Genomic DNA, 16,676 nt, shown 5'->3' with positions numbered 1-16,676 from the left:
TCACCCCGCCCCAAATCGAATTACTTCACCCCGCGAGGGTATATTGACATTGACATCAGTCTCAGTTTGACTAGGAACGCGATGACGGAACGTGGAACATGACGTGCATAATGCACGTGATTTGTGAAAAAAAAATACGAAATTTTGTACCATGCGCCACATTGACATGTCTTTTTTAGGGTTCCGTAGTCAACTAGGAACCCTTATAGTTTCGCCATGTCCGTCTGTCTGTCTGTCTGTCCGAGGCTTTGCTCCGTGGTCGTTAGTGTTAGAAAGCTGAAATTTGGCATGGATATATAAATGAATAAAGCCGACAAAGTCGTACAATAAAATCTAAAAATTTAATTTTTTTCGTCAAACTTGCTCGTACTTATTCTGGGCATACTCTTTTCTATTCCTACATATTCGATTCATTCCTTTAATACCAGTTTTACAAACATAGTAAAATATTTACTACAAAATTTTGGTTTCAAATTACCTATTCCTAAAATAGCCGCAGGTCGCCTAATAAAATTAATAAGCTGAAGAGAATCATAAGGCCAAATTGATCATGCAGATGGCAATAAACGTATTATATATGACCTTAACACTGTTAGTGGGCGTGCGATGGCCGTATGTTAATGTAATCTATGTATGTTATTATGTATACGAGTCAATCGTATGGATTACGGTTAGATGTCTGACCAGAAAGCTAGTATTTAAGCACGCGATTTTAGGCTGTATGCTTATAGTATTATAGCTTCATAATCGCATAAACTTTAGTATCGAATAGGTATTGGTTTTAAACGTAACCACGTGTGTATCTGCATCACTTTCGTTTGCGACATAAAAGAAAGAGATGAAACACAAATACTTGGGAAAACATGGCTATATGGACACGCATCGTATCGTATATCATAAGATCCACGATTGGATATGATCTCCCCCTGCCCGCTCCTTCTATATTCATAAAGCTTAGCAATTTTTTCCCCTTTTTAACAAACAGAAATCTGAAAATAACGAATAAGGACAAACGATTATCAAGGGCTTGTTATGCCGGCTGTACACACTCGTCGAGAGCCCGAGGCATGCCGAGAACGAGTATGTTCTACCTTCTCGTCTCGCCTTTCTCCGGTTGGGTCGGAACGGCGATGCCGAGACTCTTGACGAGCGACTCTTGAAGAGTGTGTACATTAAACTTATAGACGTTTATGATTATCCCCAATAGACCGTAATCATTGGCTGGATGGATTTCTGGCCGAAACACACCTGGTGTATGTATGCTCACACGCTCGTTGTAATATATGGAATTTCTTGACAGATGTCTCACTGTTACGCATAACTAAATGCATAGGGCACGCAACCACACGCAACGTAAGCGACGTGACGTACAACGTACAATTCCGTATAGCGTGTTACGCATCTGGTGTGTATAGTTCTTTACATTCAGCAAGTATTGAAATAATAATTGACACAACAAACCATGTGCTGTCGACGAATAAGGAAAACTAATCATAGTAATTAATTGAAGGGACTCGTCAACATGCTTGCTGTGTGACATAGGCATAGTTATCGTTTATAAACAACAATTCTTTGAATATTTGCCTTGTTTGTTTTTAAGTTTACTGTAACTTGTAATGTATTCTTATTAGAGTCGGACCAAGCTAAGCCTGCGCGGGATTTGCAGTCATCATTAATGTCAAATTTCAATGGAAGGGGGTCATCCATTAATTACATCACACGAAATTCTAGGTTTTTTGACCCCTCCCCCCTCCTTGTCACACTTGGTCACATTTGGCAAACCCCTCCCCCCCCCCTTGTGACGTCACATTTTTGGCAATTTTTTTCAACAAAATCGGCGAATCGAATTAGGTACTATTAATATTTTATCAAAATATTTTTGGCAAAAGAAATATTAGTAATTATAACACAAAACACATTAGGAAAGAAAATTAATGACATAAAACGATTATCGTTCCAAAAACTCGTTAATTACCTGGACAGCGAATATTTTTTTTAAATAAATACTGATGAAGTTAAAGTACACAAGTTACAAAGTTTGTGACTCCCCCCTCCCCCTTGTCACAACATGTCACATTTTCTTGACCCCCTCCCACCCCTAAACGTGTGATGTAATTAATGGATGACCCCCAAGTATGACATATATTTTACATTGCGCTTTTCACTGAGTGTCTTGTAAATCTGATTTCTCAAATTCTGTGTAACCTCTTACCCCCTTATTCATAAACGTGTACTAAAGTTACAATTCAGCTGATCATCGTTTGTCCCTTTCCATCATACCAATACGTCGAAAAGGGACAAACAATGATCAGCCGCATCATAACTTTAGTACACGTTTATGAATAAGGGGGTTACTATTTAGCTGAACCTAAACGAAGATAGGTACTTTTCGTGCTTCTATATAAAGATATGTTTAACAAAAATGGAAACTATAGGTCTAGATTAAGAGAAGTGTAATAATATTTTTTGTATGACCATTTGTTTCATATTTAAATAAATAAAATAAAAATTATAATGACACCTCCTTACTTTGTTCTGTTCAAGTTGGTGCGAACTGTGAAGTTAGCTTAAATGGACCCTAACTACAATGTTTTTCTGAGCATGCTAAGTTTTCATGCCAAGTATGGAGCTTATTATTTATTTATTTAATCTCGTAACACATAGATATTACAAAGAATCCCATTGTTGGGCAAAGGCCTCTCTCATCTTATTCCAATTCTGTTTGTCAGTAGCCTGTCTGTTCCATGTTAACCCCGCGAAGTCAGCCAGCTTGTCACACCATGGGGTCCTTGTTTCTGATGTAATGTTTCTTGGGTACCAGGAATTTTTCTAGGGATATATAAACATTTTTTCTGCAAAGTTTGCATGGTCGGAGTGTTTCAAACATTTCAAAAATCCTTTCTTTGGAAGCTATAGCTTTTAGCTTTACATTTCAATAAAATAAGTTTCTAAATGTTCTACCATTATTATTCAGTATCAGAACTATAAATATGTACAGGTATATTTTTAATGGTAAAGATGGGTAGTAAATGAAATTAATTGAGATGAAGTTATTCCTGGCTTAAACTAAGCCATTAATAAAGAGCAATAATAATGTGCCTAACACAAAGGTTATATACAACAGCACAAACCACAAAAACTGGTTGTATTTACAAATCACAAGACTGAACCATGCAAAATAATAAATTTAATATCTTTTAGTCAAGCAAATTAGAATCATAGGTATAAGTTAAGGAGAACACACTTTTAAGATTTCAAAATTAAATCAGGATCTTTACATTGATCATACACATAATCTAACTTTATCATTGAAACATTTCATTGCCAATAAAAAAAATATAGCAAAATGGGGGTTAAAAAAAGGATAACACCATGTTATTTAACATTTCCAATGTCCCACTCGCAACACCAGAGTGCTGTGTCCAATCCAAAGTAAGGTGGTCTTAGATTAGTAAAATTTGTGTATGATCCCTTCCATTGTTAAAAGATATAAAAAATAAACAACGGAGTATACAATACAACATACAAGCAACACCAACAGCTACGGCTCACATTCTGTCCACACAGGTACCAGCTCTCCGAACAAACCCCGAAAACTCGCCTCATATCCTCCAGATCATATTTAAATTTTTTCACTTTAATATTTTTCACACACTTCAAAACTCCAGTCCTGTATTATTCCCGCTATTTATACTTTTTTGTATTTTTTTTTAATGATTAATGCGTGGATTGAGGTAAGAAAATAGTCTATGGAAGTCTTAATGCAACTCACAGCCACGTTTACACTGATTTTGAAGTTGGATTGTGTTTATTTTCACTATTTTTGGCACTAAAGTAGGACAATTTTGTACTTCAAGTTGGCACGGCAAAAATCGAAAGCTTGATCGACATTCTCGTTTATTTACGCGTCGGTAAGCGCACGGAACTGTCTCAAACTGTTATAAATACTAAAAAAACGCTTACGAAACATCATTTCGGCACAAAAAACATTATTTAACGTTAAACTGGGCTACAAAACAAAAATAGAAACCAGAGTTTATACACGGCACATATTTTAATACCAAACATTGCACTTTTCAAGCGATTGCGGCGACCGTCGCGGGAAAATTAACAGTTATATTAATTAAGCGACGCTATTATTTAGTTTTTTAAGCGTTTTCTCGTAAAATAAACGCATAATTGCAAATCAAGGAGTATAATTCGATTTGACAGCGCCCTGCCTCCCGCCCCGCGCACTGCGGTCGATTGCAGTGTTGCCGACGCGGAGAATTTACCCTACAGTGGGGTAAATTTAAATTGCGCACTTTTTAACTTTCGTACATTTATTCCTACTAAAATTATATGCAAAAGTAACTCCGTATGTCTGTCTATAACGCGTTTAGGCTTAAACCTCTGAACCGATCTGAAATTCTTCACAATTTGGTATGAAGATAGTTTGAAACTCAGGGAATATATAAATCATAAACTGTAAAACTTTGTTCAGTTCTGCTCAGCCTAGATTTACAGTGAAGTAAATGATTGACCTGACCAAAATCGTATTCCCAAGATTTTGGTCAGGTCAATCATTTACTTCACTGTAAAATGAACACATGAAAGGTATATCACCTAATTTCTTCAGAAATTTTAACACCCAAGGCATCAAGGTATCTCACCTATTTATTTATTTACACGCCTAGGTGAAATTATGAGCAAGTACAATAAAAACCTTTACAGTACATATGGTGCTACTTTACCGCACTAGTGCGAAAATTAGCATATTACGTTACGGTGTCGAACATTTAAAGGGCCATATGTACTGTAAAACGTTGTACGATACATGTGCGAATAGGTAATTCGCAACTCGTGTCGATTTAAAACACTCCCTTCGGTCGTGTTTTAATATATCGCCACTCGTTTCGAATTTCCTATTTTTCGCACTTGTATCGTAATGTACTATATTGTAACAAGAAAATAGTTCACTGGTTATAGTTACATTCATTATTACCAAACGAAAATGTGTTTTATTTATTTGTAAGAATACTAGATAGAAGTACTAGATTTGCTATTATTTTGTTATTTACTCATTCGTAAACTTTTATACAAATATAAAAAATACAAATACCATCACAGGCCTTATGCTTGTTTGCCACCAACGTAGTATTAAAAAAACAAATACGTTTATTACATTACTTTTTACAGCAGTTATAGGTTTTAAAGGGTTGCTAAGTTTTATGAATAATTGAATAGTGGGAGTAGGTAACATAAGTTCGTTCTATTATGTTAACAATTTGTAGATTTATAAGTGACAAATGACAAACGTGTTAAATGTAGGTTGAATAACATTTAATGTTTTTAAACCAGATCCAATAGAAGCATTAGTTCGTATACAAAACATTGACTTCCTCTTTCACGCAATAAAACCCGGATTGGTCATTCTCGACACAATGATAAAAAATATAATTGGGGTAATTACTTGTGTAATGACGCACCGAATCAAACATTTATAAGCAAGTAAACAAAAAATAGATTAAATAACATAGAGCATTCATCTTTTAAATGTGTACAAATAAGACAAGGTACATTTAGAAATGTTCTCACTAGATTTCTCCAGGGTCGTTCTCATTTTTCTTATAAGAAAATATACTTGTAACCTTATGAGGTTAAAAACTCATAGATTATAATATAATGGTTCCAGCTGGAACCCAAATTAAGTCTATGATATATTATATCTTCCGCGCCACTCGTTTCTGTGATTATTATTATTATATAATACATTAGCAAAACATGGTAGATACATTGATAAAAGACACGGATTTATTTTAAACTATTACAACGCCATATAAGCTTATTTTTGCGATATTATCCTTATTAATTCCCACGATATTATATGATTTATTCCTATCAACATTATCACATGAGGAGCAGCAGGCCGTGCATAGATAACTGAAGTCCGCGGCAAAAACTGGAACTAATCTCATAATGCTACTTGACGCGACACTAGCGCCACTGCCTTTATCGAAGATAACTTTGCTATTCTAATCCAGGTTCAATTGACGGATTACTTACGCAAGCTCTTTTGATTCAAATGCGATTTTGTAAATCAACTTTTAGTTGTTTACATAAGGCATAAACTTGCACAACAAATATGAGTAGACATCGGCACTGAGATCCTGTCGATTTCCGTTTAGAAAAAGTTTTATTAGCAAGTTTATTAGACTATCATAATTGATTGTATCGTCCTGTATTAAGGTTGCATTTCGTTTGAACCGACTGCAAAGTAATAAGGAAGTAATACATATCTGTCATCGATTGACATTATGCAAAGTTTAACGTTTATTTTACGTTTCTATTCGGGAGTACGCTAGTTATACAATTTTATTACTTTGTTGAAATTACAATGCAGATGAAAGTTGATATATTTGGTGCAGATTTCGTAAGTTATGATGAGTAATTGATGCCTATTATTTTTACTTAACTAGACACATAAACGATTCGGTATTTCCTGATATATATAGATATAAGAGATGTGCAAACACGATTTTACTATTAAAACCATGCACATTTAAAGTTTTTTTTAATTAACTACCCATAAACCTTATTACTACTACTTAAAGTCTATTAATTAAAGTTCAGTCAACCGTGTTGTTGTTAGTACCTACATACATAAGTCCTAAAACAACAGGACACGGCAAAAACAAAACAAAACACGTACGCCATCTGCCGCCCATGCGGTGTGACCAAGTGTGACGCAGCCAAGGGAGGTTTCTTTTTATTTCAAGCGTTGCAAGCAAGTGTCCGGATACGGACGCACTTTTGATAGATACCCATTTCACCGTTGCTTATAAAAGTATGCAACTGTTCAAAGGTACAGTTAGCGCACAAAATCCGAGTAATAGTAGTGGCGCCGCCCCATTTACCTCCCAGCTTCCGCTTGAAGCTTTTGCCTGTGCCATCGTTGACGTTTTGTAAGGATATTAGGTACAGATACCAATTATATTAAACTTATTATGGGCAGCAGATAATAGGGGCTTCTATAGAGCTCAAATAATTTATTATAAAAAATCTAAAAATAAAATAAGCTCCAGGACCGGCTTACCCTCGGATTTTTATGACAGGCATGCACAATACAATAGTTATAAATGTTTTGTTTATACTACGTCGGTGGCAAACAAGCATACGGCCCGCCTGATGGTAAGCAGTCTCCGTAACCTATGTACGCCTGCAACGCCGGAGAAGTTACATGCGCGTTGGCAACCCGACATTCCGCACCCTCGTTGAGCTCTGGCAACCTAACTCACCGACAGGAACACAACACTATGAGTAGGGTCTAGTGATATTTGGCTGCGGTTTTCTGTAAGGTGAAGGTACTTCCCTAGTAGATTTGAAATGACATCCGCTGTGCTGTACCCTACCACATAAAGCGAGATGACATTCACAGTGGCCATACCTCTCTTTTGGACGTAGTTTAAGAACATACCCGGGTCAACAGTAAAAACTTATTTTATTTTGTAATAGATATATGTATCTTACAACTTGTACAAGTACCGTATGCTAAGGTTTCTATGATTTTTTAATAAAAACTTTTAAGTTGATCAACAATAATAGTGACTCATTGCATGACTCAGCTGACAAAATGACGTTGTCATTGTACCAACTGATCGTGTAGATATAACTGTTGGATAACGGTTAGAGTGGCAAGCAGTTTTAAACGGGTAAATAATAAACATCGCAATATCGCATCCGTTAAAAACCTTATTTAATAAAGTAAATAATTTCATAAAAGCTCATAGACATGTGAACTATTTAACAAACAAACTATTTATAACAGGTGTTACGGACAGTCCCCTATGCCGAGGATGCCTGGAGACAGAAGAGACAGCCTCTTATGTGGTGCTGGAATGCAGCGGAGTGGCTCCATACAAGAGAGATCTCCTAGTCCTACTCAACATCAAAAGTTTGATAGGATTCCTTGAGGAATTGGGCTGGCAAGACTAGCCTACCCCCCACCCCGTTACGAAAAATAGGCGCCAGTCGTCGAGATGCGGAAAGAGCCCGAGCTACAATACAATACGTTAATAACGTTACGTTGATTATTAGTGATGTTCCACGGTTAAACGTACCTTATGGCGGTTGGCGCTTACGTTATTTTTAATGATGCTCCAATACGAATGCGGTGCTACGCAAAGTAAGCGCCAACCATAAAAAGGTAAGGTACCTTTAATCGTCGAATGTCACAATTTAAGTTTTATTTTAATTGTTAGATTGTATGACATAAATTTTGTTGAAAAATCAGGACTATTGAAATGTGTAACTGGTAACCCTAATTTTAGAATAATAACTCCCATAAGGCAGAGGTAGGCAAACTTTTGAGAAGAGCCAACCGCAGTAAAAGCACCAGTTTTAGGAAGTTCAAAGATCCGCAAATGTTTTCAGTGGTTTAAGAACTTAGAACCCTCAAGTCTTAACTTTTTGGGTCACTTGAAGAGCGGCAATGCCCGCAATTGGATGTCGAAAGAGTCGCATGCAGCTCGCGTACCGCAAATTGCCAACCCCTGCCTAGGTCCGTAGTAGTCCGTACATTGTCCGTTCCGATATCGGATGTCGGATACGACCACAACGAAGTAAAAATTTAAATGTTCATTGTTATAATCATTCAAAAGATAATCTTAAAAGCAAAAAAGAAGGTCTTGATGTCACAGGGCACTCTCTAGCAGCTGCTTTTTTCCAAGGCTCATCCGATATCTTGTCCTGGATTTTTCGTTAGTTTTTTTATTATTATTATAGGACATTTCTTACACAGATTAAGTCCCACGGTAAGCTCTTGGCTTGATAAGGTTTGTGTTGTGGGTACTTAGACAACGATATAATATATATGACGGCGCAACGCCAGCGTGTGCCATTGTAAACAGGTGCGCCAGGCTGAACAACACGCCACCATCGCCTCATCCCCACAGCCCCTGCAGTACTTGTTTGCACGAGGTTATAATGGCTCCTCTACACGATGGCCCAGCGTAGGCCAGTCCAAGGGACGCATTTGTGCGTTAGAGCCCTTAGACTGGCGTTAGAGACGGGGCAAGTGATATTGCTATCTCATTCCACTGCATAGCTGCGTCCCTTAGACTGGCGTACGATGGGCCATCGTGTAAAGGAGCCCTAAAATACCGTACGCAGGTAACAAAGGGGCAGTAACGCTGTGGCTTCGGCCTGACGTACTTGTCTTTAGGTAAGTATTTGTGTTTATGAAATGAAATTGCTAATTGTAAGTTGTAAGTGATCAATTAAATCTAATTAATTTATCAAGGTGATTTCTGGTTTCCTTATCACAATTAAAACGCCTCCTACAAATCCGACTACATACTTATATCATATATATTTATAAATACTTAACTACATAGAAAACACGCATGACTCAAGAACAAAATATTCATGCTAATTACACAAATAAATGCCCATACCAGGATTTGAACCCGGGACTATCGGCTTCATAGGCAGGGTCACTGTCACTACCCACTAGGCCAGACAGGTCGTCAGAATTGTTAATACCATAATCACACAATTCAGCTCATTTTAATGATTACAGTCCACTAGGTTAATCAACATTCCTAAGCCACGTGTATAACAGGCTTATGAATAATACATGATTAAATCTGTTCAAGTCATTATCGCGAACTAAAGAAATACCAATGACAAATTACTACTTGAGAATGACTCATTAAATTGCCGCTAACTACTTAATAAATGTATAAGGTAATAATAACACACACGGAATAGTATTTTACGCAACAGTTGTATACTCGTAAGAAGGGTCAAAAAAGGCGAGTGGCGTGAGTTACAATGTGAGCCCGAGCCGAAGGCGTAGGCGAACATTGTAAAGGAATACGCCACGAGCATTTTTTGACCTACTTATACAACGTTGCATACAATACTTTTCCTACGAGTCAACAAAAATAAATCTTAATTTAGGTAAACAAAGCAAACGTATATAGCTAAGATACGTGAGCATACCTTGTTACGCGCCCGGCCCGCCCCGGGCCGCGGCCGGCCGGTCGGCGACACCTTCTCGTAACTCATGAGGCCCTGGTACTTGCTCTTTGCTAAATTAAATTCTTGGACAGTTTTTTTCTCGATTTTGGCCACCGTAGCCTATGGAGACTAACAAGCAACGCTAAGCGGTCTTCGTAGTCTATGGGTGTTGCTATATTACGGGTGTCACATGCGTGCTTATGAAGCAATTGTTTCTACAATGCACTTAGTTTGAAACTGTATTGGTTTTGATTTTGTTAGGTTGGTAGCCATTAATCGCAGTAACGTTATAGCGATTTTGTTATGAGGAATAGACAATATAGACTTTCCTTGAAACCTTTTATGTATGTTCTTATATTCGTGTTAATGAATGCATAAATGACAGATAACAGTAGAGGAGTAGGAAAAGGTATAAATATAATCATGAATGATAACGATCAAGAGCGAGTTGGATAACATCACACACCGCAAAGCACCTCCCGCAGCAAACATAGGGAAAAAGTGGTTTCAGTCAAATATCAGGAAATTTTAGTATGGTGCAGATTTAAGTCTCCTGATTTTTTTATAAGGGTACTAATCTCTCAAAAGTATACTTTCAGAAAACCTAGAAATTCGTGTGACGTAAAAAACCGGATAAGTGCAAGTCGGACTCGCCCACCGAGGGTTTGGTACTTTTTAGTACCTATTTGTTGTTACAGCGGCAACAGAAATACATCATCTGTGAAAATTTCAACTGTCTAGCTATCACGATTCATGAGATACAGCCTGGTGACGGACGGACGGACGGACGAACGGACAGCGGAGTCTTAGTAATAGGGTCCCGTTTTACCCTTTGGGTACGGAACCCTAATTAATGGATGACCTCTTACTATTTATTTCATAATTTTACCGAATGGTCGGATTTAAAACATCAGAATTACACGTACCGCATACTTCTGTGGAGTTCTTTATAATGAAGAACTATACAAAAAATAGCAACACTTGACTGACCATTATTAGACCTTATGCCTTTGGAATAAGGTTTACGAATGGTCAATTTAAATGGACGATGAGATAAGGCGTATAACGTGGTGGATACAAAAAACGTTAATAATTGCGCAGTTATATGATCCGTTATGTACCTATCTAATATTTACAAGTGTGTCTATTGAAAAGGCTAATTTTTTAGTATGACCAAAGCCATTAGCCAGTAGCGAATAAGTATGCTGGTGGGGCTTCCAAAAATAATTATGTTCGTAATTGATTTCACTCACAACTCTTGTAATATTAAAATAGTAGTTTATACAATCGTGATATAAAAGAGAGCTTGCTGAGTTGCCTAAGCAAGGTACGAGATTGAAAAGCTTGATTATATCACTATTGTATACAATACTTTTTCTACGAGTTATCACAAATAAAACTTTTTTTATTATAAAGCCTAAAAAAATAATGATAATTGTTAAGTATCCCAATAGACAAAACTATAGGGTAAAAGACATAAACACGCGACCCGCCGACTGCCTGTCCCCCGTTAAGTCTTCTATGGGAACGCCGCGGCACGTGATTGGTCAAATTATTTTATAGCCGACTACAGCGTATTGAAATGAATATTATAGTTGAGTTGGGAGCCCATACATGAAAAGTACGCAATAATAGTTTGGTATACGAAATCTTAATTCATCTATTACAGTCGACGAATAGAAAAATACACAAACAAGTCAAACAAAGGGACATAGCTGTGTACGCTGTGGTTAACACACATAAAATTGTGAAAAATATTTTCCATATATTATATCAATATCCAGAGGAGGAAAATGGAGACTACGTTTATAAGGAGAAAAGGTCGTCCCCTTTTAAGTTTTTTCTAATTTTCCGTTTCGTCGTCGAATATTGAACCGTTAATAAAAAAAGCGGCCAAGTGCGAGTCGGACTCGCGCATGAAGGGTTCCGTACAATTTAAGACGTATTAAAAAAAAATCTTCTTACTAGATCTTGTTCAACATTTTACCACTTTGGACACACATTTTACCACTTTGGAAGTGTCTCTCGCGCAAACTATTCAGTTTAGAAAAAAATGATATTAGGAACCTAACTATCATTTTTGAAGACCTATCCATAGATACCTTACACGTATATGTTTGATGAAAAAAAAATTTTTAAAATTTTATGACGTATTAAAAAAAAAAACTACTCACTAGATCTCGTTCAAAACAATTTTCGGTGGAAGTTTGCATGGTAATGTATATCATATATTTTTTTTAGATTTTTCATTCTGTTATTTTAGAAGTTACAGGGGGGGGGGACACACTTTTTTTCACTTTGGAAGGTTCTCTCGCGCAAACTATTCAGTTTAGAAAAAAAATGATATTAGAAACATTAATATCATTTTTGAAGACCTATCCATAGATACCCCACACGTATGGGTATGATGAAAAAAATTTTTTTTTTTAATTTCATGACGTATTAAAAAAAAACTACTTACTAGATCTCGTTCAAACCAATTTTCGGTGGAAGTTTACATGGCAATGTATATCATATATTTTTTTTAGATTTTTCATTCTGTTATTTTAGAAGTTACAGGGGGGGGGACACACTTTTTTTCACTTTGGAAGGTTCTCTCGCGCAAACTATTCAGTTTAGAAAAAAATGATATTAGAAACATTAATATCATTTTTGAAGACCTATCCATAGATACCCCACACGTATGGGTATGATGAAAAAAAAATTTTTTTTTTAATTTCATGACGTATTAAAAAAAAACTACTTACTAGATCTCGTTCAAACCAATTTTCGGTGGAAGTTTACATGGCAATGTATATCATATATTTTTTTTAGATTTTTCATTCTGTTATTTTAGAAGTTACGGGGGGGGGGACACACATTTTACCACTTTGGAAGTGTCTCTCGCGCAAACTATTCATTTTAGAAAAAAATGATATTAGAAACCTCAATATCATTTTTGAAGACCTATCCATAGATACCCCACACGTATGGGTTTGATGAAAAAAGATTTTTTGAGTTTCAGTTCTAAGTATGGGGAACCCCCAAAATTTATTGTTTTTTTTCTATTTTTGTGTAAACATCCTAATGGGGTTCATAGAATACATCTACTTACCAAGTTTGAACAGTACAGCTCTTATAGTTTCGGAAAAAAGTGGCTGTGACAGAATCGGACAGACAGACGGACATGACGAATCTATAAGGGTTCCGTTTTTTGCCATTTGGCTACGGAACCCTAAAAACATATTCCTTTGCTAATCCGCGAAAAGGTAACGTGCTAATCAGTCAGTGCCAACCCGTTATACTTACTTGCGTATTTTTACATGCAATTAATGTTCCCACCCTCCCACCGCAAAAATAAATACGCAAATAAATATAACAACCCACCACCTTAAGTATAAAACTCGACACGTGTTTCGCCTCTCTCGAGTCGAGTTTAGTTTAATTGCGTATTTATATTTGCGGTGGGAGGGTGGGAACATTAATTGCATGTAAAAATACGCAAGTAAGTATAACGGGTTAGCACTGATTGATTGGCACGTTTTTTTTGGCGAATTAGCAAAGTAATATTTATTATTTTAAAGCCCGACCAGAAATATATGATCATTGTCAAGAGGGCGCTGTTGTTCTCATGTTTAGGATGACAGTTCAGTTTAGTATGGAAAATGTAGTTTCAATGAAATTCCGCAATATGGCGCGTGATCATATATCACGGTTCATGAGATACAGCCTGGTGACAGACCGACGGACGGACAGCGAAGTCTCAGTAATAGCGTCAACCTTTGGGTACGGAACCCTAAAAACAGAATAAAATAAAATATTTCTTTCCAATCTCGAGGTTCTGATCCAATAACCGAAGTTAAGCAACGTCGGACGGGGTCAGTACTTGGATGGGTGACCGTTTTTATAGATAATGGTACGGAACCCTTCCTGTGCAAGTCCGAGTCGCACTTCGCCGGTTTTTTATTTTCTTACATGGGGGGAGGGGGTCGAAGAGGCCACAAGTAGGTACCTGATTGGCACCTAGAGTCCGACCAAGATAAGTTGGCAACGATTTGGATAGCCCAGCCCGTTGTTAAGTAAACATCGTTATTTCCTAGAAGTTTGAAGTTTAAAATAACACTTGCACTGTCTGGGCTGTCATCGCTGCCAACTTATCTTGGTCGGACTCTAACGTAATGCGAAACTGAAGCCGTGGCGATTAAGCGATTATACATTGTTTGGATTGGTTCGTGCAAATATTTATTCGCTGCAACTATCAAACACTACTTTCTACCCAAACATTGAGTAACATGACATAATACACGAAACTAGTGTAATGCCATTACGTCAGTAATATGTGTGTGAGCTCATCCTTACTATCCCTAGTATAATAGAGGCAGACCAAGATAAGTTGGCAGCGGTTTTGACTCCCCAGACAGTGCAAGGGCTATTTTAAACGTCAGACTTCTATGAAATTATTTATTTATTTAATCTTTATTGCACAAAATAAAACCTTATAGTACAAAAGGCGGACTTAATGCCATGAGGCATTTTCTACCAGTCAACCTTTAGGCAAATTTATTATGACGTTTACTTAAAACTTGCACAGGCTAGGCTATCAAAATTGCTGCCACCTTAGCTTGGTCGGACTCTAGTAGTATTAATAGTAAAGTGATTATATGGAATGGATTAATGTGCAAGTGTTAATATGTATATCTGACGTACAATAAGAGGTAATAACTTCACAGCAATTCTTTAGTAATTGTGCGAATGTTAGACAATAGCTTCTGTTTGTATGTGTGTAACTGACATAACTGTCTTCACGGTCGATCGCGGTGTTTTTATACTATTGCCAGTCCATTGTCTTTGGGGTTCCGTAGGTATTTATGTAAGTTTATTTAAATTGTTAGCGATTTTATTATGGTAATGTAGAAACGAATAATTAGAATCTCAGATCTGATTTAAGCTTTCACGATTTTTACACATTATCAAATCCTAGAAACGGGTTTTAAAACTCAATACGCGATTAAGGGTCGTTTCTATGATTTAATATTCTCAAATCTGTCAGATACCACCAGCTTGATACTGAACTGACATATTCGATAGCGTGTGCGTAACTTACTTTTATACATCTCGCTCCTACTCGCATATTAGTGCGAGCGAGATGTATAGAAAGTTAGGCAGACACCAGTGAATATGTCAGTTTGACTCTGAAGGCAGTTGTGGTAAGGCTACTGGCGTTATATAAGTCAACCAATACAACAAATCCTCATAAACTTTGTTGTGTGTTACTTTGCTAATCCGTAAAAAAATAACGTGCTAGTCAATCAGTGCTAACCCGTTATACTTACTTGCGCCCTCTCATCGCAAAAATAAATACGCAAATATGTATAACAACCCGCCACCAAAAGTACAAACCTCGACACGTGTTTCGCTTCTCTATGAGGCATCCTCAGGAAATCCTGGAGATGTTGACGGTGACGCCCGACAACTGAACAAGTTAAGTAATATTTTTTGTTTTAATTAGATAATAATTTAGATAATAATTTGTTTTAATTAGTAAAACCTAATAAAAAAAAAATAATTTAAAAACAATAGCGACTTGGTCCGCTGACACTCTAGCTTATTAGCTATCATGTTTATCATGTTTTGCTATAATGTAGAGACTTTGTTAGTTGCGCCCGGGGGAGCGTACGGGCTTTCTCGGCTCGACGTTCTTTTGCGTGCACAACCACAGAAGATAACTACATGAATTTTGACAACCCTAAATAGCCGAAAGGGTTAGTTATACATTGGAAAGGGACAACATGACTCGGCCCTGAATCGTTGTCAAACTTCGGCTTTGTAGGAAGTTTCCTTTCTGTACGGTAGTTCTATTATTTATTCTGTGTTTGCGCGGTATTGCTCTATCCCCGACGAACGGACCCCTAAACTACGAAAAACCATTCGCCATGCACTATTGATTTCGAGTGTTACGCGCTATGACGGTAGCGTGACCGTATCATTTGGTTTCCTACTGATCATTAGAGTGTATCATTGTTTCTAGTATTATCACATCTTCAGACAGTTTCGGTTTTAATACTTTTCGCAATGGGAGATATTTTAGGTCTTATACGGACCGGGCGGGCGTACCAAATGATCACCAATTTCAACCACATTGTGGTGGTATTCTGTATTCAAAGTTGTTTGTCGTATTTTTCGATCACTTTAATAGTTTACTTCGTAGATTATTTTAAACGGGTTACTCACGTATTAAATTATTATGTTTTAGTACACGTCGCGCGTTCGATCAGTAGATATATATAGTGGCTACAGTGCAGTCGGTGCTCCAGTCGAAAATCCTCAACAACGGATCGAAACGGTATCCTACCTTTTCGCCGAAAATTGTATTGCTGAATTTCACTTGCCAACCAACTTTTCGCAGACGTTTCATTTGGCCGAATAATGTTTTACCAAAGAATTATTTCGCCACCATTTTATTTCCCAACCCCAAAGTTGGGAAATGTAAATTGCTTACTAGGTTGGGTTAGGTTAGGTTGGATTATGTAAAGTTCGGAAATTAGATTTGCCCAAATGAAACTTCTGCGAAAATTTGGTTGACAAGTGAAATTCGGCAATACAATTTTCGGCGAAAAGTCAGAGAACCGATCGAAACTTGTCGAGCATGTAATAATATGTTAAAAAAAAATGTTAATTATGCTCGAGTCTCTTTA

General features: G+C 37.0%; 1 protein-coding gene across 1 annotated transcript in view; it reads right to left on the bottom strand.

The window, feature by feature from the left end:
- Window positions 1–4,444, bottom strand: part of LOC133532943 (GTPase-activating protein CdGAPr) — a 59,260-nt gene extending 54,816 nt beyond the window's left edge. The window contains exon 1 of the mRNA XM_061871822.1: window positions 3,553–4,444. Coding sequence (XP_061727806.1) covers window positions 3,553–3,606 — 54 coding nt within the window. The 5' untranslated portion in view covers window positions 3,607–4,444. The remainder of the gene's footprint in view (window positions 1–3,552) is intronic.
- Between the last annotated feature and the right edge of the window lie 12,232 nt (window positions 4,445–16,676).

This window comes from Cydia pomonella, chromosome 28 (assembly GCF_033807575.1).
Source record: "Cydia pomonella isolate Wapato2018A chromosome 28, ilCydPomo1, whole genome shotgun sequence".
Classification (NCBI taxonomy): domain Eukaryota; kingdom Metazoa; phylum Arthropoda; class Insecta; order Lepidoptera; family Tortricidae; genus Cydia; species Cydia pomonella.
Note: the sequence above shows the minus strand (reverse complement) of the source record. Positions and strands in the feature narration are given on the sequence as shown.